Source organism: Candida orthopsilosis (genome assembly GCF_000315875.1).
Source record: "Candida orthopsilosis Co 90-125, chromosome 4 draft sequence".
NCBI classification, from domain to species: Eukaryota; Fungi; Ascomycota; class Pichiomycetes; order Serinales; family Debaryomycetaceae; genus Lodderomyces; species Lodderomyces orthopsilosis.
This window is the reverse complement of record NC_018297.1, coordinates 115,853-140,091: the sequence shown is the minus strand read 5'-3', so window position 1 is coordinate 140,091 and position 24,239 is coordinate 115,853. Positions and strand designations below refer to the sequence as shown.

General features: G+C 36.9%; 9 protein-coding genes across 9 annotated transcripts; 6 read left to right on the top strand and 3 right to left on the bottom strand. All coding sequences in view use genetic code 12, as the record gives it.

Moving 5' to 3' along the window:
- Window positions 1-490, top strand: CORT_0D00920 (hypothetical protein; the record flags this gene model as incomplete). The annotated part of the gene is made up of 1 exon (XM_003869028.2): window positions 1-490. A coding segment is annotated over one exon (490 nt), but the record flags the coding sequence as incomplete, so codon positions are not given.
- A 3,845-nt stretch (window positions 491-4,335) lies between these two features.
- On the top strand, window positions 4,336-6,399 carry CORT_0D00910 (hypothetical protein; the record flags this gene model as incomplete). The annotated part of the gene is made up of 1 exon (XM_003869027.1): window positions 4,336-6,399. The coding sequence occupies one exon, from the start codon at window positions 4,336-4,338 to the stop codon at window positions 6,397-6,399; it is 2,064 nt and encodes a 687-aa protein (XP_003869076.1).
- Window positions 6,400-6,958: 559 nt separating this feature from the next.
- CORT_0D00900 (hypothetical protein) lies at window positions 6,959-7,981 on the top strand (the record flags this gene model as incomplete). Its single annotated transcript, XM_003869026.1, has 1 exon — window positions 6,959-7,981. One exon carries the CDS (start codon window positions 6,959-6,961, stop codon window positions 7,979-7,981), a length of 1,023 nt encoding a protein of 340 aa, XP_003869075.1.
- Window positions 7,982-8,258: 277 nt separating this feature from the next.
- Window positions 8,259-9,857, bottom strand: CORT_0D00890 (Sik1 U3 snoRNP protein; the record flags this gene model as incomplete). Its single annotated transcript, XM_003869025.1, has 1 exon — window positions 8,259-9,857. The coding sequence occupies one exon, from the start codon at window positions 9,855-9,857 to the stop codon at window positions 8,259-8,261; it is 1,599 nt and encodes a 532-aa protein (XP_003869074.1).
- Window positions 9,858-9,980: 123 nt separating this feature from the next.
- On the bottom strand, window positions 9,981-12,596 carry CORT_0D00880 (Uga3 transcription factor; the record flags this gene model as incomplete). The annotated part of the gene is made up of 1 exon (XM_003869024.1): window positions 9,981-12,596. The coding sequence occupies one exon, from the start codon at window positions 12,594-12,596 to the stop codon at window positions 9,981-9,983; it is 2,616 nt and encodes an 871-aa protein (XP_003869073.1).
- Window positions 12,597-13,802: 1,206 nt separating this feature from the next.
- CORT_0D00870 (Ubc4 protein) lies at window positions 13,803-14,691 on the top strand (the record flags this gene model as incomplete). The annotated part of the gene is made up of 2 exons (XM_003869023.1): window positions 13,803-13,846; window positions 14,292-14,691. The coding sequence occupies 2 exons, from the start codon at window positions 13,803-13,805 to the stop codon at window positions 14,689-14,691; spliced, it is 444 nt and encodes a 147-aa protein (XP_003869072.1).
- Window positions 14,692-15,464: 773 nt separating this feature from the next.
- Window positions 15,465-19,247, top strand: CORT_0D00860 (Spt7 SAGA transcriptional regulatory complex subunit; the record flags this gene model as incomplete). Its single annotated transcript, XM_003869022.1, has 1 exon — window positions 15,465-19,247. One exon carries the CDS (start codon window positions 15,465-15,467, stop codon window positions 19,245-19,247), a length of 3,783 nt encoding a protein of 1,260 aa, XP_003869071.1.
- A 286-nt stretch (window positions 19,248-19,533) lies between these two features.
- Window positions 19,534-23,706, top strand: CORT_0D00850 (hypothetical protein; the record flags this gene model as incomplete). The annotated part of the gene is made up of 1 exon (XM_003869021.1): window positions 19,534-23,706. One exon carries the CDS (start codon window positions 19,534-19,536, stop codon window positions 23,704-23,706), a length of 4,173 nt encoding a protein of 1,390 aa, XP_003869070.1.
- Window positions 23,707-23,735: 29 nt separating this feature from the next.
- On the bottom strand, window positions 23,736-24,188 carry CORT_0D00840 (hypothetical protein; the record flags this gene model as incomplete). The annotated part of the gene is made up of 2 exons (XM_003869020.1): window positions 23,736-24,043; window positions 24,098-24,188. The coding sequence occupies 2 exons, from the start codon at window positions 24,186-24,188 to the stop codon at window positions 23,736-23,738; spliced, it is 399 nt and encodes a 132-aa protein (XP_003869069.1).
- Between the last annotated feature and the right edge of the window lie 51 nt (window positions 24,189-24,239).

The window sequence follows — 24,239 nt, the reverse complement described above, 5'->3', positions numbered from 1 at the left end:
TACTTACGACCAAGAAGAAACTGTATTCAATTGGCTTTTGTCGATTTCGGGAATTTCATTCGTTGTATGTTGGTTATTTATCTGTGTGTCTCATCTTCGTTTTAGAGCAGCTTTGAAACATAATGGGATTGAATTAGATACATTAGCATACGTTGCCCCCACTGGTATAATTGGATCATGGTGTTCAATTATCATCAATAGTCTAATTTTAATTGCACAATTCTGGACATCATTGTTTCCAGAGGGTAAAGCTGATGCCAATAATTTTTTCCAAAATTATTTGGGTGCTCCAGTAATGTTGCTTTGTTTCATCTGTCATAAATTGTATACTCGCAATTGGAGATTATGGAAACCAGTGAATGAAATTGATGTTGATAAAGATCGCGTTATTTACGATCCTGAGATTTTGGAGTTGCAGAATTTAGAAGAGAAGGAAAGGTTTAACAAAGCGCCTATTTGGAAAAAGATTTTTATTGTATGCTTTGATTAAGGGGGGAGGCAATATTGGAGGAGAATGTATAAATTCCTGTTGTGGGGTATTAAAGGACTACAATTGTTACGAATAAACGTTATGATTACATTATTAAACATTAGTGTAGACACCATTCACAATTTTGGCTTTCTAGATATTTGACTTTGATCATTATTGAAGCATGGTAAGTCATGTAATTTTAATGTGAATACTTGTATTAATGCTAAAAACAAACGAAATTTTCAATATTGACTATTATTTTCGAGCAAAGCTCTGTGTTTGTCTTTGGTAGCTTATGTTGTCAGCAACTACTCCTGCACAATCTGAATTATCGACCCTGTTGACTTGATTTTCTTGTCCTTGTTTTTGTCGGGATAATTATTGTAATAACAATTGGATTGTACCTTTAAGGTTTTGTATCCGTCTCCTCTACTTTACGAAATAGGGAAAATATTCAACCAAAAAACAAGAGAGGATCAGTGTTACTGTCAAATATGAAGGGAACAAGAAAACCACATGCGTGTCTATGTGTTTGTGTCCACGTGTTTGTCTATGCCTGTGTGTGATCCCTTTATTCCGACACAAATCTACAGCTACTGCCCTTGGATACATGAGACTTTAGATCAATTGTGTGTAGTATCAAACGTTTTTAAACAGTACCAGAACAGACTGCGGTCCACATGAAAGTCGAAAGGGGGAGGGAATTCTAAGCGCATATTGCAATTATTATATTTGGAGGATATGTTCTAACACTTCTTTTACTTTTCTTTTTGGAAGAGATCTCACATGATAACTAAGTGGTAATACTTTCGTGTATAGAGATATACACTCGGCGATATTTTTCGTTGGTGATAGTACTACTCGGTTAATTGAGTAGTGGTCAAATGTATAGTCTAAAAACATTACTTTAACGAGATTTACAGGGTTGATTAAATTAACGACAATCGCCAAGTACAGCAAACTACTTTACCTCCACTATGAATCGGACAAACAATGAGTAGTATAGTATAACTTTACAGGTTTGCATTGTTCAAGACAAGAAATTGAAAATTTGTGAATTGTTTCCAGTTGAGTGATTACTTACACTAAAACAGTATACCAACGTATATGTGGCAACCATTAAATCATTTTTAACAGTGACACTTAACAATGACAGAAATATATAAATGGTAACACTAGCTTCTTACAAACGTACGAATATTTTGTACAAACGTAGTAAACAGACACAAGACACAAATTTTAAAACAATTTTGCTATGTTAACAAAAAAAAGTGTCAAGTTGTATTAAACGTATCGGGTTTTGAAATGTTTGGTCAAAGGACGGAAGGAGTCAGAACCCTAGACCAATTAAAATACACACAAGATTAATGTAGCAACTTACGAAGGCGGAAGAGGAAAGGGCTGTTTGAAAAAACAAACGTATGAAGACAGAAACGCATTTTCCATATTATTAAGTGTCTGTGTGTACAATTTCTGTTTGTGCTTTTGAAAGTGTAGTCCTCCCCCAATATTTAAAAGTCTTACAACTAGAAAAGAACAACATAGAAGATTTCTATTGGGATTTATGCTAAGCTCGTTGGAAAATTTGGTTTCACAGATGAATTTCCTATTAATAATTTTATTTGGCCTAGTGTATGGGTTATGAAATTTTGGTTAGAGAGATTAGTTTTTGATGCAAGTGAATGAAATAAGGTACGTCTAAGCGCGGTTATATCAAAGGCCGTGAGTTAGGTAATGTGGGCGTTTCATTTCGTAAATTAAATTGCGATTGGTTTGTTATTTGATTCTCATATTGTGTAACTTTTGAAAATATTTTGCAGGGACCAAAACCAAAGAGCAAATAATAAAACAATAGAATAGACAAGACTGACAAATAGAGGACGACAATGTGTTACTTTTGATTGTGAATGTGTGGTAGATTTAACTGAAACCCCTTTACTACTGTACTGACCACACACAATACAAATGCTGTTGCTGTGTGTGGATTTTCAAATAGCAGTTCTAAAATGTCTACAGTCAATTGTTGTTGCTAATTCTTTGAATTAAACGGCGGATGAAAACATATCAATGGTAACGCCCCGTTGGATCTTTTGTTTCCTTTTAGGATTTTGAAAAATAAGCAGAATTAAACTTTTGATGTTTACTATTATTTTCTTGTATTGTGTAACGCTCATACAAAATTACCGATTGACAGTAAAAGGTTATCATTTTATTTTAGCCGAGGAACTAAAGTATTTTAAAAGAGTATAGACTCTTATTGATGTTGGTACTCTTTCTTCATAAGGCGGTTTTATTGTCCGATACAGGGGGGTTTATAAAAGAGTGTATTATATATAACTGCTTAAGAACTGTAAGAATTAGAAGACTTATACGTTGAAATTTCCCCTAATTGAATGAAAATTTTCTATGTGCAACAAGAGTTTACACAATCTGAAGACGCATTAAAATTACATTAGTCTAAAATATTTTTACACCTTGTTTTTAGTCTAGATTGTAAAATTTATTTAGATTCCCTTGCTATTACTTTAAAGGCTAGTCTCCTCGTTTAAATCATTAGTTTAAATAGCTACAATAGGTGCAGCTTTTTCTATGTCTGATTGATTCAAGAGAGGAAGTGAAACTTTGCATAGTGAGATTGCCCGTGTATAAAATTCACATGTTAATTTTATTTGCTACTATTTGTTTGTATTTGTGTCGTAACATATTTGACGCAAAACTGAGTAAAACGAAAGGACATAAAGAGATGAGCTCATTTTGAAGTATTCGGTGATGATGACGAAAGAAACTGTGACGATATTGAAAATACACGAAGTTCGTAATGCATTGGAATGTAGAACAGTAACATAAGAAATACGATAAGTCGTTGTTACATATACCACTCTAGCAGTCGATTAGCAAAGGGTTGCTAAGTATTGATTTCTCTCTCCTTTTTTCAATTAAACAAACATTTATTCTCATGCAACGAGATGTGTGTGTAATGTGTATGGCTTGGTTTTTTCGTATCTGCCTTCTGTTTTAACAGTTATTTTGTGGCTTCTTCTTGGCTATGTGGTAAAGCACTCTGGGATCCCTTGTGTCCATGTGTGATTGGTGGGCGTGAAGTAGCTTTGCCCTTTGTTTCTCGTTGTCATATCAACCACTAGTAACAATGACTAAACCAACTATATTGTGTTTTATTGTTTTTTCAGGGTAGTATTGTTGACCCTTTACAATTACCACACACAGTACTCAGCAACTTATCACTCGCTACCCTCTCTCTACCATAGACTCACAGCGTACACGGATTAGTATTTGGGTGTGTCCAATAAATCACATATAACAACACCTTAATAGCAAGAATTTGTGTTAAATCAAACAACGTCAGTGTGTGTCGTGTCGTTATTCGTTGCTCGTTGCTCGTTGTTATTAATATTGTCATTGTTTGTAATTGCACAATTTGGCATACAATATTTCTCCTTTGTTTTGATACATAATACACAGAGCTATACACACAAGATGTAACTACTTTCTCTTATTGTACTTACTTTCAAAATTAAGGTTTTGTCCAATATCAACACATTATCACCAACAAACAAACAAACAAAAAAGAAACAAAACAAAGCAATTAATGTACTGTTTAAGGCGCTTAATCTTGATGACTTTAAGAGCCTGAATCGTCCTTAAAACACAGACACACATAAACACACCCACACACCCCTGAAACTACCACTTATGTGTTAACCTTTAATACTCAATGCAAATCCCTTGCCAAAAAGTCGGTTGTTAAGTGGATTGTATATATATATATATCTTGCATATCCTCGTCATCAAGACTGACCTCAAAAAGTATTATTCACATTGTCTTTATCTTACTTCCTACCTTCATGTCACAAATTCAAGTATTAACCTCGGTAATCCATCAATTGCATGAGATTAGTGGTAACTCATCATACAAATATATGCTCATAACTCAAGATGATTCACGTCCCAATACAGAATTGACTTTCCATTATTCACCTCATTTCAACCTGGGACAAATTGAAGAATTGAAATTGTTGTTAGGAAGATCGTCATTAACCACGATAAAACCAACTTTAATCAACCTGTTTCCTTTAATATTGACCAAGAACCAATCACCTCAACAGTTGCTTAATCAGTATCGTGACTTGTTCAATTCGTTATCACAATATGTTTGTAAAGATGTTGCTAAAGCCTGGATCAAGATACTTGAACCTAATAAACAAGCATTGTTCCCTTATCGTGATTATAATAAATCAAAACCAGATTGGTGGCCTCAACATGTGAATCACATAGAACCTGATCATTTGGATAAAATAGGTCGTGTTGAAGTGTTGATTAATGTCCTAAGACATCCCAGGTTTGATTTAAGACGAGTGGATTTAAAACTGTATCAAGAAAAACCGGTCTTGTTCTCCTTGCTCAAAGAAATCTTATATTTGGCAATGTATGAACGTGTGTTTTACAATTTACTTCGTCATCAAGATGAGTTATTTTACTTGATTCCACAACATGAACGGGACTTGTTTGATTTTAATCAGATTCAAATCATGACTAGTCGGTTGAAACATCCTTTCAAACCCAATGAAGTTGTTATGGCAAGTAAGATTATTCCCAGGGAAATTAATTCAAGAATCTACGGATTGAACGAGACTAATGAGATGGATGGAGAAAACGAAGAGGGTCGCAGGGGTAAGAGAAGGACCTTGGTTGTGAAATTAAGACATAGACGTAGTGGGAAAATTAAAAAACCTAGTGTTCGAAGAAAACAAACTAGAGCAACGTTTAAACAAGAGATTGCCAAGTTGGAAAAAGAGTCAAAGGCTAGTCAAGTAAAAGGTAGGGAATGCAGCATTGATGTTACTCCTGTTGTAGAGATAAAAGAATCTGGGACACGAGTACAAGACGTTGATCGTTTTGAAAACAAGAAAGTTCTTATCAAGATGGAAACCAAATCTACTACTCATACGGAGAGCGAGTTGAAGGAAAAGGATGCTGAACATTCAAATGCTGACTCTACCAACCCAGTTAAAGTTGAAGAATATACTGGGTCAAGAGAAATTGCGCTGGAAAATTATGAAGAAGCAAAGCTTGGTTCTCCATTTAGCTACAACCCGGAAGAAGAAGCTTCCAATGACAGTATGGACGATGTAACTGATGACGAATATGTCGATGATGGTGAAGAAGACATTGTGTATCAAGAGTTAGGAGCTGAAGTTGACAACCACAACGGAAGAATCAGCAACACCAGCATGCTAATAACTCCTGAATTTGATTCCTCAAGCAAGTTTGACATAAAAAGATTCCCAAGAAACAGCAAGAGTGCTGGGGCTTGCCAATATCCAATCACACCTGCTTCGAGTAGTAATAATATGCAAAACATGACATTTTCACTAAGGACAAGACTGAAGCACGTGAAGACAAGTGGTATCCAACAACAAAACAAAGAGGATGTTGCTACTGCTGATCAAGAACCAACGAACATCACAACCCAAAACGAGGTTGCTCATTATTCAACTCCATATAATAACATCATAACCCAAGTCAACTGCCCATCAACACCTCATCCAAACTTCACATTATCCACTGGTCACATTAAGCAAGATTTCCTTGATTTTAATCAACTTCCAATGTCCAATGACGAGTTTGAGAATAATGTAATGGGAGTCATGAACCAAATTGGGACCAATACTTCATGCCAAGATATTGACGGTTGCGATGGAGGAGGTTTTGAGTCGGATTTGACTGATTATGTATCTGATCACTCGAGTTGTGATGGTAGCTTTGTTGAGAAGAGTGATGATACTGATTATGATATTATTGATCAGTGTGAGTTAAAGAGCGAGCATGACAATCAAGAGGATGATTATAATGGTAGTTATGTTGCCGGCAATGGTGAAGTATCCATTCCTTGTTGTTTAAATATTTAAGGTCAAACTTGGATATTTAAATATGAAGATAGGAAACGAGGGAGTTGGGAACTGGTTAAAAGAGGAGAAAAAAGTTGAGTGATATTATTTTGCTTTTGCTGTTTTTGCTTTCAGTTTGAACTTTTGACTAAGTGTTGGTTTTGGCTTGATTGTTACGTGTTTTGACTCGGGCTTGATGCTGTAGATGTTGTGGTTAAAGTTGTGGCTGAAGCTCATTGAAGGGGTATGGACTACTCCGTTTTTAAACTTCACATTTTTTACAATATTTTATTTCGAGTGAGTTATTTTTGCATATTAGAAAGATTATTTAGTTGATCTGAATACAAGTATTATCATAAACTTGGTCTCTTTAGGTTGAGTTCTGCTTGGCGGCGATAGGAAAATTTTTATTTTTGTGTCGTTTTTGCAGCCATACTAAAATTCTGTCAATCCCAACTCGGCATTTCAATAAAAGTATTACAAGCACAAACATTCTTACTATTATTGCCTTTGATCGAAACATTCAACTTCTATAATTAACTTCTCATTTTTGGCTTTTTCCTTCTTCTTCTTCTTTCGTATGTCTTCTTCAGTTCCTGAACTTCTTTCATTCCTAATCTTGGCTTGCTTTTTATCAGTGCTAGATATTATCAAACGATTACTTTCAATCATGACATCTACTAAAACTACTACTACTCATAAACAACAACAGAGTTTTGAAAACGGTATGTGTGACCATCAACAACCAGTTGAAGGATCATCAAAACAGCACCAGAGTCAAAATGCTCAACCAGAACCACAACAACAGCCTGGAGATAGAGATGCAGCAGGGGTGACTAAAGATTCAAAAGGTTCATTACCGGGTTTATTGACTCCAAAACACTTGAAATCATATCCAGTTGTTGCTTCCAGTGAATCAGTTATCAAAATGATTCCATTAGGTGGATATGTCACCAATGCCACCAAATCGACATTCACCTTTATTCGTAAATTTCAACCAATTAAATATCTAGTTGAGACCAGTGACGTTTATTCTGATTTACTTTTATCTAAATTGGATTATCTAGTACCTAGTTTACAAACGGTTGAAGTACAAGATTTAACAAACCCCATAACAACGCCAGTACTTGTTGCTGTTGATACTATGAATTACAAAATTTCCGCCATAAACGAAACCGTCTCCAAACGGATTATTGAACCAGTAAATAAGACTATCGTTGAACCTACAAAGGATAAGATTTCGAATGTGTCCCAAGAATTGCATAACAAGACTCATGATGAAAATGGGAAAAACATCTTCATTAAGCCTGTTGATCCTGTTGTTGCTCCATTTAATGAATCATTGGAACAATTTGTTGACAATCATTTCCCAAATCATAAGAAACTAGGAGGAGATGACGATGATAAGGATGCAACTGTTCCAATTGGTGCTGGTGGAAGTGAGATTGCAAGAACATTCAAGATTGTGGGATCAATCATGACGAAAGAGAGTGGATCTAAAGGAGATGGAAGGTCTAGTACTATTGTCAATGCTAATGGAACTACGTCTCAAGGTGTCAAGGTTGAAAAAGAAGTGAAAAAGACCTCGTGCTTTTTTAGATGAGGCAGAGACGAGTGCACCTGTAGTAGGAAACAAAGAGGTGGAAGATGAAGAGGAAGGGGATTTTAACTACAACAACAATGCCATTGTTTTAAAGGCTGACGATCCTAAAGATCGTGTGAGTCCTTGTACTTGTTGTGTTTTTTATTTGCTAGCTCATTTAACAGATTAGGAATTTTGAACTAAGAGATATCATATTAAACTGTTGCGTAGATTACATCCTCGCTCTCTCTCTTTAATTTCCGTTTACTATAATATACAGTGGTTGAGGTTATTCCATTTAATCCTTGGACTTCTTTTTCTTCTTCTTTGGGGTTTCTTCTTCATCATCAGCTTTTCTCTTCTTTTCCTTCTTCTCTTTCTTGTCCTTCTTTTCTTTCTTGTCCTTCTTTTCTTTCTTGTCCTTTTTCTCCTTCTTCTCCTTCTTTTCCTTCTTCTCCAGTTTCTCTTCAACATCTTCAATTTCAACATCTTCAACAATAGCATCAGAACCTCCGGTCAAAGCCAAAGCAGCCTTAATGGCATCAGAGTTCTTCATTGGTGCTGATCCAGTATCGTAAAACTTCAATCTATCTTCAACTTGTTTCTTCAATACTTCACCAAAAGCTGTAGTTGGTTCATCACTATAATTATCAATTCTTGAAGCAATAGAACACTTATTTGCCAAATACCTTGAAATTCTACCTTTATTCTTAGCACCAGCTTTACCAATAAAAGATGAATGATAAATCAAACCATACTTTGGTGTGTTTCCCTTTGTCTTCAAGGCTCTAAACAAAGCCTTTTCTGCACCCAAGATTTGTACTGTCGATGCGGCTTGTTTGGATAAATTGGTCAATGACCCAGCATGAGAAATTAATCTGGCTCCAACAACCTCACCAATCAATGTAGACAAGTTTGGTGCCACAGTGTGCATCTTGTCAGTTAAGTACTTGAACAATTGTTGTCTGTATTCAGTTAAATTAACCACTCTTTGAGCAAAAGTAATAACGTTATCCATATCTTGTTCACTAATATCTTGACCCATGGAAATTTTGGCATTGTCAATGACACGTTGAGCAATTCCTGAGTCCTCATTCAAGATAGCTGCAACATCATGTAAATCATCCTCAGTCAAGTTTGACTTATCTTTAATGTAAAGAACCAATTTGGCAAATTGATAATTATCAGAAACAATCTTGGCCAATTCAGGAAAATGCCATCCATACCATTCCTTGACTCTCATTGAAAATGTATTTATATCTTTATCTAATTGATCCAACAATGCAATTGCCTGAATAATATGGTTATCATTCTTTTGTACTGAGAATTTGACTTTAGCTCTAGAAAAAGCGTGTCCTAAACCCAATTGTGCTCTTTCTATATCACCTTCTTGTAAATCTTTAAATAACTTAGCTCCAAACACTCTAATACCTCTGAGGAAATCTTGAACAATTTCATTCGACAATACATCAACATTGGGGAAAATTTCCTTGATTGAAGGACCTAAATTTTTATCCGAGACCCCCAAGTTAATCTTTTTACTAGTTTTAGGCAAATTCAACTCCAAAACTTCTTTCAAATAGTCGGAAACCAAACCTTCAGAAATATCGTTAGCATTTTCCAAAGCTTGTGCGGCACCTTTGAAAGGAGCAAATGAAACTAATTCAATCATTTTGGAAAATTTCGATAAATCATGAGCTGCTTCTTGGACTTCTTTTGATCTGGATGCAATGTCATCTTGTTGTATGAGAACTTTGAAAATACCATATCCGGTAGCCTCTTCAAAGAGAAGGTAGTCCAATCCTGCCATGATATGTATATGTATGGGTTTGTATGTGGTGTGGAAAATTAAACTTATCTCTGCCCCCTTCTCTAGGTGAAGTTTTTTTTTTTTCATTCAGTTTTTTGGGTTTGAGATGAGAAAGAAAATTGTACACGTGATATTCACATGGTAGCAAAAACCGAATTACTTTAATAATAATATTATTGTATCATGTATCATTTCTATATGCCTATACATCTAAGCAAAATTCAAATCCCAACCTAAATCATTCAACATAGAATGCCAGTCAGTTACTTTATCTCCATTACAGTTTTCCTTCCAAATCTTTTGCATAACTTCTCTTGCTCTATTAGCATTGAACATTCCATAATGTTCAATAAATGAATTGACTCGTTGCAACATCAACTCTTGATCATGTTTTGAAACGCAATGGATTCCAGAAATGAAAAAGGGAAACACAAGTGATGCTTGTACAGGTGTTCCAATTAGGATATCCAAACATTTAATCAAATCGTTATTGATCATTTGTGATTCTAAATGGGATGGATTACAACGAAGAAGTGATTCACGTAGGAATAATTTAGCACTTAGCTGAAATGCTTCAAATAATGTCAATTGTAATTCTAGATCCGAATCAGTCAAGTTGCAAATATCACTTTTATCAGGTTTCGATTCATCAATATGCCGTTCTAAATCCTTTGCTTTTGTTATCATTATAGATAACAATTGATTAGCTTTGTGGTGATCACTAACATCGGAGAATTCATCCACCTCAATTTCTTCGTTGAGCTTTGATTCATCATCAAGTCCATGTAGATACTCGTTGAGGAATTCCCTACTCTGCTCGAGATGATTATCAACTCCTCGTGAATAATATTCATGCAATAATTTCTTACTCTCGTAAAGTAGTGTCGAGATCTCACCAATAATAGTAAACATTTTTTTTGAAATTCCCAATAATGGATTTAATTGACCCAGAAGGAAAAATACATCATGATCTTCAAAGATCTTGTTGTATTCACGAGAAGTGAAATAAGTACCTCGTTCGCTAGTTGAACTAGCCAATAAATCATGATAGGCAAAATTCGAAATTAACCAATTTTCCTCTTTTGACTGATTAAACCGCAAGATTCCACCATTAGATGAAAGTAATTTCCATCCCCATCGTAAATACACACTCCAATTTTTCACATCACCTTTACAAATGTTTGCTCCGACGAGGATCATTAAAATTGCCAATTTGTTAATTATGGAGCTACGATCACCTTCAAGCCCCCCATACGATGATACCAATTGCATATCATTGTTGTTGTTTTGGTGGAAATGTTGCATAGCTTTCTTGACAAAATTAGTTGCATCTGCTTCCCATTTACCACCCAATTGGAACCCAGCCCATGCTAATATGCTATACAACACACCTTTATCCTTTTGAGCTAACGGGAGGAAAATCTTTTGGTAGGAGTTGGATTCGTTTTGAGATGTTGGAGCCACCGACACCTTCTTGGAGATTACCTCGACATAGTAATTATAAAGGTATGATACTGACGGGTCGGCAAGTTCTGGAAGAGACAGTAAACTTGGTTGTGGGTTAGGTGATGGATTAAAATGAGCATTCAAGGTAGATACAAAGTCAGGGAATGAAGGACTGGAAGTTATTAAAGACCGTTCCACATGGTCATGAGTTCGTGCTTGATCAAAAGACTCAATCATGGCATAAATTTCAGGAGCTACTTCAGGAGAAGCTGCAGCAATATGTTTGAATTCGTCAAATTTGGAATCATCAATTTCTTCTATCTTGTTTTCTGAAGTGGTGGTATTATTCATTTCTCTAAGTAGGCTCAAAAATGCCGAAGGGGACTCGATAGTTGCATTATCGACTGGATGAGGATACTTGAATGAGCCAAGCACATCTTCGAATGGATCAGCCAGGTGAGGTATCAGTGAACTTAGTGTTGATGGTTGATGTAGGTCGAATTCATTTTCCAAGTTAGCCTGTTCGTTGTTTGATAATTCTATGTTCTGACCAGCTGTGCTTCTCAAGTTTGATACATTGGCAGAATTGTTTCTATCCGATAGAGCAAATGTGTGAATATCGTTGCTTATAGTTGGATGAATCAGATTGATATTGCCCTTGGAGGTGTTTGTATCGACATTTTCAGCATAGGATACACCAGGCTTTCCATGTGACATATGAGATACCAGATCAAGGGTATTCGTCAGTTCAACTCTGGTGTGACCTAAAGGCAGTTGCGGCTGTGGGTTACCGGCCCCTTTCAGCTCCTCTTTCGTTACCTTGGACTTTGATTTCTTTCTTCGCCTTAACTTGTGATTACTTTCTTCAAGCTCAACTTTGCGTTTCAAACTACGTATTTCCTCCGTAGTCATTGTTGACTGATCGACATAATAACATTTTTTATGCAACCGTTTACAATCAGAACATACTGGTCGCACTTCATCACATTTCTTCTTTCGTATTTTGCATGTCAAACACCCTAAACGTGACCTTCCATTCTCTTTGAATTTATGGAAATCAGTAGGACTTTTAATCAAAAGTGAGCTTGATGATTGTTTGGCCCCATTTTGTGAATCAAATGAACCTCCCTGTGTACTATTTTTGCGCGTTAAAGATACTTGAAAGCTGTTTTGGTGATATCGTGCTTTCATTGTTATACTCTGTCCTTCTTCCTTCCTTTTAGTAGTTGGATCTTTCAATTGGGGATTCAGTTTAGTTGGTTTTGGTGTTATCATTTCATCTTGAGTTTCCTCCCCGTTTGAAGTCATAGTGCTTGAATCGCTAGCATTATTTTGGTTCAAATTATCGGATGTAGCTCTTGAACTGAATGTTACTAGCATCAACCAAAATAATAGCTTGTGTAGGATTAAATGGTGCTGGAGGTGATTTCGGAGTAACTTTTGTTGGGCCAAACTTTTTAGTGGGGTTATATAAATATTGAAAGTTTTCTGTCTGCGCGGAATTTACCAAGAGAACAATCAAGAACCGAGATGGAGTTTGTATTGTAGTGAATATGACAAGTTATGGAGTCTATATCACCCTTTGAGTTTTACGCTTTCTTTTTCAAATGGAGATTCTCTGGTTAAAATATTTTATTCTTACGGGTCTAACCCACTACACACTACACACAAGAAAAATGTGGTTGTACTTTTGTTGGAATTAGTGTGTATTAGGTAATCTGTTACTTAATCTCGGTTAATAAAGATACATAAACTTACGTTATGAGAGATAGTAAAGGAGTTGGACCCCTCTCCTTCTATTCGAATAACGAATACCTAATTGAAAGATCTCTAATTTATATTTCTATTCAATTTAAGTAATATTCTTATATCATTGTTGTGGGTTTTAAGAGGTTTTTTTGAGCCTTGAAGGGTTGCCCTCCTCGTAAAGTATATATCATCGAAAATGGATTTCATGGCTGTATACACATCATTCAAGCTGTTAATACAAAGCTGTGGCTTCAGAAATAAGATTCAAAGCTGAACTACAATATTGGATTGTCGATATATATGATGCTAATCACGAGTACGAGTAAATGTCAAGAGAAACCAATTTTGCAACAAATATACACCAAAAAAGATCACATCAGAAGATTAACCCAAGATTAACCCAAGAAATTAAGCTTTTGTCAATCAGGTCCTTACGATGACAGTTCAGAACTGTTTACTGTTAATTAGATATCATGCATGTATTTTTTGTATACAAAACATGGGTTGCAAAAATCACCTGCCCCGTCTGTAAGATCAATGAGCCGATGAATTCCTTCACAATCACACGACCTTTCTCTAACTTTTTAGTTTTCAATGGAAAATTCTAGTCGTTAACTACAATTCTTATACATACTTACACTACCTTCTTATGTAGTACTGCATAGAAAACTAATTCAACAATGATTACGAAATAGCAAAAAAAATAGGAAGAAAAAATCCAAATCAGTTAGAGAGACGGACAAACAGAAAAAATCTTAACAATTTTTTATAACCACGTAAGGAATATTGAATACCACATAAAGTTCCCATTAATAATCAAATAACTATATTATCATAATGTCATTAAAACGTATTAACAAAGAGTTATCAGACTTGGGAAGGTACGTAACACAACTTAATCATTACTATATCCAGATGATGGAAACAGGAACAAAATCTTTGGTCCAATATGGATCAAGTATGAGGTAACATTTTTCAACAAATTAGAAAAACTACTCTGGTTGCGTCATATCAAGAGAAAGTTTGCTATCCGTTTGTTGATATTCATACGGGTGTTGCAACCCATTTCGCTCGTGTCCTTCAAGTACGATGTATTATTGGCACGTCTTGTCGATGGCGTTGAAAGTTTGTTGATTGGAATTACGCGGTGTGACCTACAACGGCGACGCATTTTTTTCCTTCAATTAGACCACCATCAAAAACCGCCATTACCCATAACGGGTACTCAAACTGTCAACAACCCCTTATGTGGCCGTCCTTGGCTGTAGATTGAAGTTACATGTTTCCACATACTTCCTCGATGTGTATACTAACTTTGTATTTTAGAGATCCACCATCATCATGCTCAGCCGGTCCAGTAGGTGATGATTTATACCACTGGCAAGCTTCTATAATGGGTCCACCAGACTCGCCATATGCTGGAGGTGTATTTTTTTTAAGTATCCATTTCCCAACAGATTATCCATTTAAACCACCAAAGATTGCATTCACCACCAAAATATATCATCCGAATATCAACTCCAATGGTAACATTTGTTTAGATATTTTGAAAGATCAATGGTCTCCAGCCTTAACCATTTCAAAAGTTTTATTATCCATCTGTTCCTTATTGACTGATGCTAATCCAGATGATCCTTTGGTTCCGGAAATTGCTCACATTTATAAACAAGATAGAAAGAAATACGAAGCTACAGCCAAAGAGTGGACTAAGAAGTATGCTGTTTGATTGAAAACAGTATGTGACTTGTGTCTGGCGTTTGGCTATAGTTGTTTTTTGAAGGTTGCTGTGATATAGGTTTATATAACTTCAATGTACAAATGTAGCTTACTTAATGACAGGCTCTCTCTCGTGCAAGATTACCGAATAAGTCGACTACTGGTGCAATGACATCTAAAGAGGAGGGATTTTCTGAAGTTGCAACTTAGTGTTCTTATCAGGTCCTTACGCAGACCATATCATGGGTCTAGACTTTGAGAAATAGAGCCCCTAAAATCTAAAGTTAATTGCCTTAACTTCGGACTATTATTTTATTAAACACTACTGTAGCCTTGAAAGCGATTTAGAATCACTTCTTGTCTCGGTGTTTGAATTTTGCAGCATATTTATTTGTCCTCATAATTTTTCAACTCTCGGTAGCTTTCAAGACGGAAGAAAAAAAGAAACCCACATAAACAAAGGGTAGAGAAATTGACATTTTGGGACACTTAACTCACCCATCTACATTCCATCAATCACAAGACTCTCCAAGGAGCCCAGAGGTATTTTAAGGTACTATCAACCGACGTCACCATTAGTAAAAAAGGAGTTAAAAGCGCTGTCATTTGCGATAACATTAAAATCACTTTGGGATATTCGATATTTCCATAGCGTTTATCAAAAATTCAGACACACCAATACTTCACCCAGCTTTAGATGGAACTTTTTCACAACTGAGAGAGCTTAAAGACTAGAAAAATTGATATCACAGTTTCCGTGAATATTCCGAAGTATAGCCTACCATGGAGAAACTAAACCCATTTCAACAAAATGATTCCCAGAGTCTATTCGAACTTGCAAAAAGATTGAAACAACGTCATTTTTTTGAAACATTCCTCAATGAAACTCAATACAAGATTGTGGATTATATTTTACTGTTGGACGACATAGAGGTGTGGAGTCAATTTCTCGAAGGTAATTTGTGCTTGCAAAAGACAAGTGAACAAGATCAACCGTATGGATCAATTGGCAACGAAAAGATAGAAAAACCTGTACTAGATGTCATTGAGGATAACGAGGCTGGAGAGAAGAATACTAAACAGGAAGAGAACCAGGAAGATAAACAAGAGAAAACTGGGGAAAAAGACGAAAACGACGAAAACGACGAAAACGACAAAGGAGAACAGTTGGATGAGGTCGAGCAAAACTTGGAGCAGTCATTTGAAGAAGGCGTTGCGTTCAGTAAAAAGCTAGCGCTACATATAAGATACCTTCTTTGGGAGAAAGCGATTGATTTTTATTACGAGTCAAAATCTTTGGACGAGAATCTAAATATGATTGAAGAAGTAACTGATGATTACGAATTGATCGACTCCATGAGTAGGGCAGACAAGCAAGAATACGAAACGGAAATAAAGAAAGTAATTGAAAAGCCTCAAGTACGTGAGGAAGAGGAAGACTATGACTATGATGAAGAGGATAATGAAGAACAACAAGCTGAAACCAAACTGCAAGATGATACTGAGACAAAGGATAATAATCTACGCTATAATGATTTAAATCAGTTGTTGTTAGAAATACCGGCCTCGATATTTGCTACAAAACCCGTCAATGATACTGAAAACGAGAATGTACCGAATGAGGGATCTAACAACACCGCTACTGAATCAAATGAGGAAGGCAATAGCGAAAACCTGGACAAGATTATCCAAGAGTTTAACAAAGTGTATCACAATTTTGAATATGATCGAGAGACGTTGATCAAAAGGCGAAAGTTAGAACAATCCGATCTCCAGTTGGAAAAGACTAAACCAGAAAATAACAATACTTCCGAAAACAATACTAAAAAACCAGGAACTCAAATGGAGATTGCCTTGGGCACTGGCTCGACTTCACTACAGCATTTGCTATCAACTATCGAAGCCAAGAGGGACAAGATCCCGTTGAACGACCACGAACTTCGTGCTTTATTTATGGACGTTCGTAAGAACAGGGGCAAATGGGCAAATGACGATCGGATAGGTCAGGAGGAGCTATACGAAAGCTGTGAGAAAGTTGTCACTGAGTTGCGCAATTACACAGAGCATTCAACATTTTTCCTAAACAAAGTCTCCAAAAGAGAAGCTCCCAATTATGGCCTAATTATCAAAAAACCAATGGATTTAAATACAGTTATGAAAAAGTTGAAAAATTTGGCATACAACTCGAAGCAAGAGTTTGTTGATGATCTCATGTTGATTTGGAGTAATTGTTTAACTTACAATGCCGATCCAAAACATTTTATTAGAGCTCATGCAATTGCAATGCAGAAGAAAACCTTGAAGTTAGTACCATCCATTCCCGATATAACCATCAAGAGTAAATCTGACCTTGAGAAAGAGGAGGAAGCCGACTTGAAAAAGAGGCTCAAGGAGGGTGGCAAAGAGGAAGAAGACGAAGATGAAGACGACGAAGATAAGGGTGCTAGAGGTGGTAAAAAATCTGCTAAACAAGGAAGGAAAAGGACTCGTCTGGATGATTTGAAGAATGAGGCTGTTGTATCAAGGAGTGGGACACCGGCTGGTACAGTAACACCATCGGCAGCAGGAACCCCAGTTCATCAAGCCACTGAAATAAGTGCCGAAGATCAACTGAAACCAAATGGTGTCGGCGCAAATGATGAAGAAGAGGAAGAGGATGAAGAGATGAATGGAACTGGAGTAGACGATGAGGGAGGAGCAGGAATGAATAATGGAAACCTAGTAAACGAGGAAGAAGAGTTTGACCCCGAGTTGCAAGCTTGGAGAACTCTTACTGCCAATTCCCGTGCCAATTATTGTGCACAAAGAGCTGACCTCTTTGATAAGGATTCACATCTTCGGTCAGATGCACCAGCATTGATTCGGAAACAAAATGAGATGCTGAATTTCAATCATTACTTGTCCAATCAGGAAGTCATTTCAAAGACAAACAATAATTTGCTAGAGAATGATGAACCTTATTTAGTTGAGTACGATGTAACTGGAGGCTTACCCGGATTTGAATTTGAAGGAGTAAGTAAGGAGGTCGAAGACATAACGGAAAACAAGTTGGTCGATGTGTTTTTGCAACAGACTGGAGGTGATGCTTCCAAATTGAAATCAAAGTTTGTTTTATCTGATGAATCTGGATTGAACAAGTTGTACTTTGAAAACATTTCCGAAATTCAAGAGATTAGAAAGATTTGCTTCAAGATCTCGCTAATACGACAGATGCAAACACAGCAGTTTGTACATCACACTCAAATGCAACAACCAGAGATTGAGAACATAAAGGAGGTAGATTGTGACGCAGCTTCCAAATTACCCAATCATGATCCAAACACTCGTGATATACAATATGCCGTATTGAGGAGAAATGTAGCCAAAGTTGCCATGCAAACAGGATTTGAAAGCACCGAGAGTGCTGCAATTAGCACCTTAACCCAGATTGCTGAAATGTATATTGGTAATATTGCCAAATCGTTAAAGATGCATAGTGAGACTAATTCCCGAAATCAATTGTCACCGACGGAAATCATTTTGTTGTCGTTGTTGGAAAATGGTGTTGACAAGCCGGATGATTTATACACATTTATTCAAGAAAGGATTATAAAACAGCGAAAGAAGTTGACTGAATTGCGACTGGGTCTCTCCAATTTCTTGAAAGATTTGTTGCGACCTGGATTGGAAAATTTCAATGAAAAGAGTTTTGCTGATAATAGTGATCAATTCATCACCGGAGACTTTTCAAATGATTTGGGTGATGATTTCTTTGGATTTAAGGAGTTGGGCTTGGATAAAGAGTTCAACATGTTGACTTCTTCAATACCAATTTATTTATTGCATTCGCGGTTACATAATCAATTCAGTGGTAATGGTGCTGCAACTAAGCGCAACAAGTATGAAGATTTACAAGATTATGAGCCTGCTAAATTGTACGCTAGTGATGTTAATCATCAAATTGGATTACTCACACCATTCTATGAAAAGTTGACTGAACGTTCTAAACAGCTGTATGTCAAAGCACAAAAGAAGAAAGGTGAAAGTCTTGATTTACCTGATGATTCACTATTTGCGTTGATAGAGGATGATGAGTTGCCACAGAAACAAAGAAATGTGAGGCCGAAATTGCCCCCAACGGGTAAAATTACCACTATTAAAAAGAAGATTATTGCGAGCTCGTTCTTTTTGCCCGAAGATGATGAGATAATAGATGATAATGTTGAAAAAGAATCTGAGGCAACGATCACCGCAGAGTCAAAAGGAACGGAGATAGGCAAAAATGGAACAGAGAAATCACCTGCGACTAAAAAGGAAAATGAAAATGGCGTGCAGGAGGATAGGGATGCTTCAGAACTGGGTGAAGTTGTTGTGAAGAAGGAGAAAAATGAGACCCCTTTTGGCGATAATGAGTCTGGATATAAAGGGGAAGCTGAAAAGTCTAGCGAGGTGGCAGATGGAGGCGATGCAGCAACAACCGAAAACGTTCCTGACGTTCCTAATGAAGCTTTGGATACAGCTGATTTAGACACACAGATGGACGATACGAATGATGCCACTGCCCTGGTAGAGACACTGACAAAGTAGAGTAGCTATTGTAGTATTATCCAATTAATAGAAGGTTAGTTTGTATATATTTTTGTGCGTTGTTGTTGTTGTTTGTACGCAACGTGGTAGTCGCGGTTTTGAATGAAATCTCGAAAAGTTTACGCAATCAAAGGATGCAAATGTGAATCTTCACATTTTTATAATAAACGCCACTTGTCCCCGCAAATACTTCTTTTGAATACAGAACTGATCCCCTGTAATTAATCAAATGTGTTGATACTATATTAGCTGATTACCATTTCACTGATTATTTGTTTGCCCCATTATGATAACTGATAATGCTCCAAACTTAAAGAAACTAACTAAAGATGCGTTGTTGACTCGTGACGTTTTCGGAAGAACCGTGCTCCATGTATCTATATTACTGAATGACCCCGAGTCTTTGAACCAGCTTACAAAGAACCCTAGCTTCAAATTTGTTCTACATGCTTGTGACTATGAAAATGGATGGAATTGTATGCACTATATCATTTTTTATAAAAGACTACAATGCTTCAATATATTGATTCAATACTTACATACCAGCTTAGGCAATTTGTTTGCGCCGAATGGAGCCCTCATTGAGTTGCTTAAGTGCAAGGATCGGTGTGGGTATACTTGCATGCAATTGGTGGATCACAATCTTTCGAGTGTCCATTCACTTCCGAAATACATAGATGTTCTTGATGGTTATAATTGGAGAAGCAAGGGCGAGACGGGTTCAAACGCTAAGCGATTGCTTTTGAGTACAGATATTTCAAAGGATGAGGAGTATGACATTGATGAGTTCCAACTGTCTGATAATATACGAGGTGGTTCTGATATTTATGTGATCGGGTGCAACAGCAATAGCCAATTAGGTCTTGGAGATTCAAAGGATAGATCACAACCTTTAAAAGTTTTTGACGATGCGTTCATTTGCGAACAAAATGAGTCCGAAATTCTAGCTGAGAGGTTTTGTAAGCCGAGGTACAAGAAGATGGTCATTTCAAAAAACCATGCTGCAATTATTACTGTTGATGGGGATGTATTCACCTGTGGTGTTGGATCTAGAGGAAGGTTGGGCCACGGTTCTGATAATTTGACAAGCTCATTCAAGTTTAGGAGAGTTGAATTTTTCCATAATGAATCGAAAACGGTACAGGATATAGCTATTTCGAACAATCATTCAATTGTTCTAACTAGTGATGGTGACGTGTATGCATGGGGGATGAACGGCTTTAACCAACTAGGTGTCAATACTCCATCTACAAAAGCTATCAACAATTACTTGGATGATTGGATTGCTACACCTGTATTAGTTGCTGGAGAGTTGAGAAAAAATAAATCCAGGAAGCTTTTAGGTGTAGATGTATCCAAAATTCATTCCGTCACTTGGACAAAGAATGAATTGTATTTTTGGGGATTGAATGTGGGCCAAATGGGGATTCAACGCATTCGTGACGACATTGAAGTTAAGTTACATGACGAATCTGTAAAGGGGGAAGTTCAAACATCTCCAAGGAGCACAAATCTAAGAGATGAAATTAAATGCGTCAGCACCACAGAGCTATGTACTTGTGTGGTAACGGAACTCAACGATATTCATGTATACTACAATTTTCAACATTACAAATTGCCCAAGGTCCCTGTAAAGGGATTGGGGGATAAAAACTTTGATTTGTTCAAACCTCGGCGGTTAACCGAAGGAACAGTGATTATAAAGATTATCACCCGAGGTCCCAATAGCTCTATGGTGTTATTGTCGAATGGTTCCATCATGAGCTTCTCATTGAATTCTACTGACGTCAAAAACACCAAGTATGTTAATGTTTGGAAGCCACAGAACGAAGATATGAAGGTAGTTGATTTTGATATGGGAACTGATGGATCCGTTGTCTTATGTACAAAAGCTGGGATAGTATTTTTGAAGCTTAACCAGTCTAGTCAAAGGCGAAATTCAATGAGCGGGGCCGTCTTGCCCATCCTGGTTAATAAACACAAATTTAAAAAGATTGAAAATGTCAATAGGATTGTGCAAGTGACTTGTGATCCAAAATTTTTATCGTTTGGGTTCATACGAGACGAGATCGATTTGTTACCAATGGAGCTTCACATCAATGATTTTATTAGTGATGTACATCAGCTATCTCCTATGTCTGACATGGACTTGTACAGAAAGCAAGATCAGTTAATGGATACTGGAACAGATAGTGCTCACAGCGAGCAGAATGAAATTAATTGGAGTTTAATGCAAACGGAGAAGTACTTGTCCCAAAAGTTTGGATCACAGGAAAACGATAGTGAGGGTCGGGATAAGCTTTATGATGCCAGTATAAAACTTGATGACCTGAAGAGCATCTTCTTTCACAAGGACTTTCTTCAAAGTGTTTCAACCAAGTTCAGTGAGTTGATCGAGGAGCAGGGAAACATGATTATAGAAAAACGCTTTCATGCTAAGTGGAACTCCATCGATTCTTGTTTGGAGGTTGGATCTAAAACAAAATTTCTTTCTGTACTATTATTTATGCAAAGTGTTTACATGGGTACTAAAGTGGATTTATGGTCCAGCTTTGGGTCACGCCTGAAAGTCCCGGACAACTTAAAGTTAGTTTTTGATGAGTTTGACGATCTATGCAGCTTGTTTCGAGTAAGTTTCGGTTCAAAACAACTTCGACTAGGATTTACTAATATGCTATCAACGTCATCCGGATCTGTCAAGTTTGATTTAAAGGATGGGTATATGTTTGCTCATGCATATATTCTCAGGGTGAGATCGGCATTTTTTGAAACAATTTTATCTGAGAGGTGGGGAATTTCGTCCCCCATGGTTCTTGATTTTACAGGGCTAACTAAATCACAAATGGGAATTGTGTTAAGACATCTATACGGTGTTGAAGATAAGGATTTGTTAAACTGTTATAAATTCAAGTTTGATGAATGTGAGACATTCATAAATGAAGCACTTGAGATGATTGAAATTGCTGATGAGTTGTTGTTGTTCCAATTGAAGGCAGTGTTTGAAATTGCAGTTGCTGAGTTGATTTCGATGCAGAATGTATTGTCATTGGTCGTTAATGCCGATTACATTTCCGCAAATAAGTTGTTTTCACAGTGCTGTTGGTTTATTCATCATAATCTTGAAGTGCTTCTTTATGACCCGATGTTTCAAAGCATTCCCATGGAAATCGTGGAAAAGATTGAACATTGCTTCGAATTTGAAACAAATGATAAGGATGAATTCTGCAAACTGTTCTCAAGCTCGATATCTGCCACTCGTTTTGCTTCTGATTTGAATCTGCACAATGAATACTACATGAGTGACCGAAAGGGATTTTCCTCATTTGAACCATTGGTTGATCCACGATTGGAAGTGAAGAAACCGAAAGAGCCCACAAAGAGAAGAAAGTCAAGAAAGAGCTCTACTTTGAATGCAGATATCGTGGATTTCAGAAAGAATTTGGTTGTTGAAAGTAACAGAGATTCGCCAACTGTTATTGAAGAAGCAGTTGAAAATGAATTTATTGAAGTTTCAAAAAAATCAAGGTCCAGGTCGCAGATAAAAACAAATCCACAACCACAGATAAAAGATCTGAGCCCACCTTTGAGAGAGCAAACAAAGAATGATGGTAAATCTACTATGCAGAGGAAGACTAGTACTAGCGACTCGCTTAACAAGTTTGCTCAAATCACTTCGCAAGCAGCGTTATCACCTCGCTTGACATGGGCAACTTCACCCCCTTCCACGTCACATTCACAAGCTCAGAGGTCGGGTTCGAAATCACCCGAGCCTTTTGCATTGATGGGTAATGCAAATGACTCGAAACAATTTAAACCTAAAATGGGACCTCATGTGAAACTATCTCAAAAGGAAAGGAAAAAATTGGCTGCGGCTACTGCAGCGTCGGTGTTCAATGAAAATATGGAGGCTACTTCAAAGCAAAAGCAAACTGATGTAGCACCATGGGCAGCTATAACCACTGAAAAACCACCATCTGCTCCCTCTGTAAACTTCCCAGCCTTGGATGACAAGAGGGTAAAGTCACCAATTAGCGCTCCATCAACGAAGTCGTCATCCAAGTCAACTCGTGATCTTGCCTCGCCAATGATCCATGCAAATTCGTCCACCTCCTCGCTTTCCAGTATTTATTCCACACCATCATTAGCTGAAGTCATGCGTGGTGAATCACTGCGAGTAGAATATACCCAAGAAAACAATACACCTAAGAAGTCATTAGCTGAAATTCAACAGGAACAAGAATTCGAGAAGTGGTGGCAAGAAGAATCTCGCAAAGTACAACAAGAGATTGGTGGATTGAAAATCGACAACAAGAAACAAAATAGTAAAAAGAGAGTAGAAAATGGATATCGTGGTACTTTTCCCAGAGGCCAAAATGGAGCCAAGAAGGATAAGGTCAAGTCGAAGGCAACCACTACGGAATCAATGGAAACTAAAAGGAAATTGTCCAATGGTATGTAAATTGTATTATTCAAATGTATATATTTATTTCATAGATTCACATCTTCAGGAAACCAACCGTACTCCTCTAAATCAACTAAATGTACTGGTGAGACCGACACGTCCTCTTCTCGCAAACGATCTGCCTGAAGATACTGACCTTGTGAATTTTCTCGTGGAGAAATTTTGCCTGAACTCAGAAGCACTCTCCACCACGGTAGAGAGTCAATGTTGAGATATTCTTCTTCATTGGGGTCAAAACCTCGGTTCAAGTCTTGAATTACAGCAGTACAATGCTTGAGAGAAGATCCAACTTGTCTTGCATTGCCTGGTTTGTCTAGTAGATATGCGATGTGTCCTAGGGTCATGTTAGTATTATTGCATAAAGGTTTCTACTTTCAGTTATACGTACCGTATGTAGTGACTTTCCCAGATGGTATTTGATATACTATGGAGTATACACCATAATGAAATGCACGACTTTCATCAGTTAGTTTAACCATGATTGATAGGATCAGCACGCGTTTTGTTCAAATGTATTCGCACAAAATTTC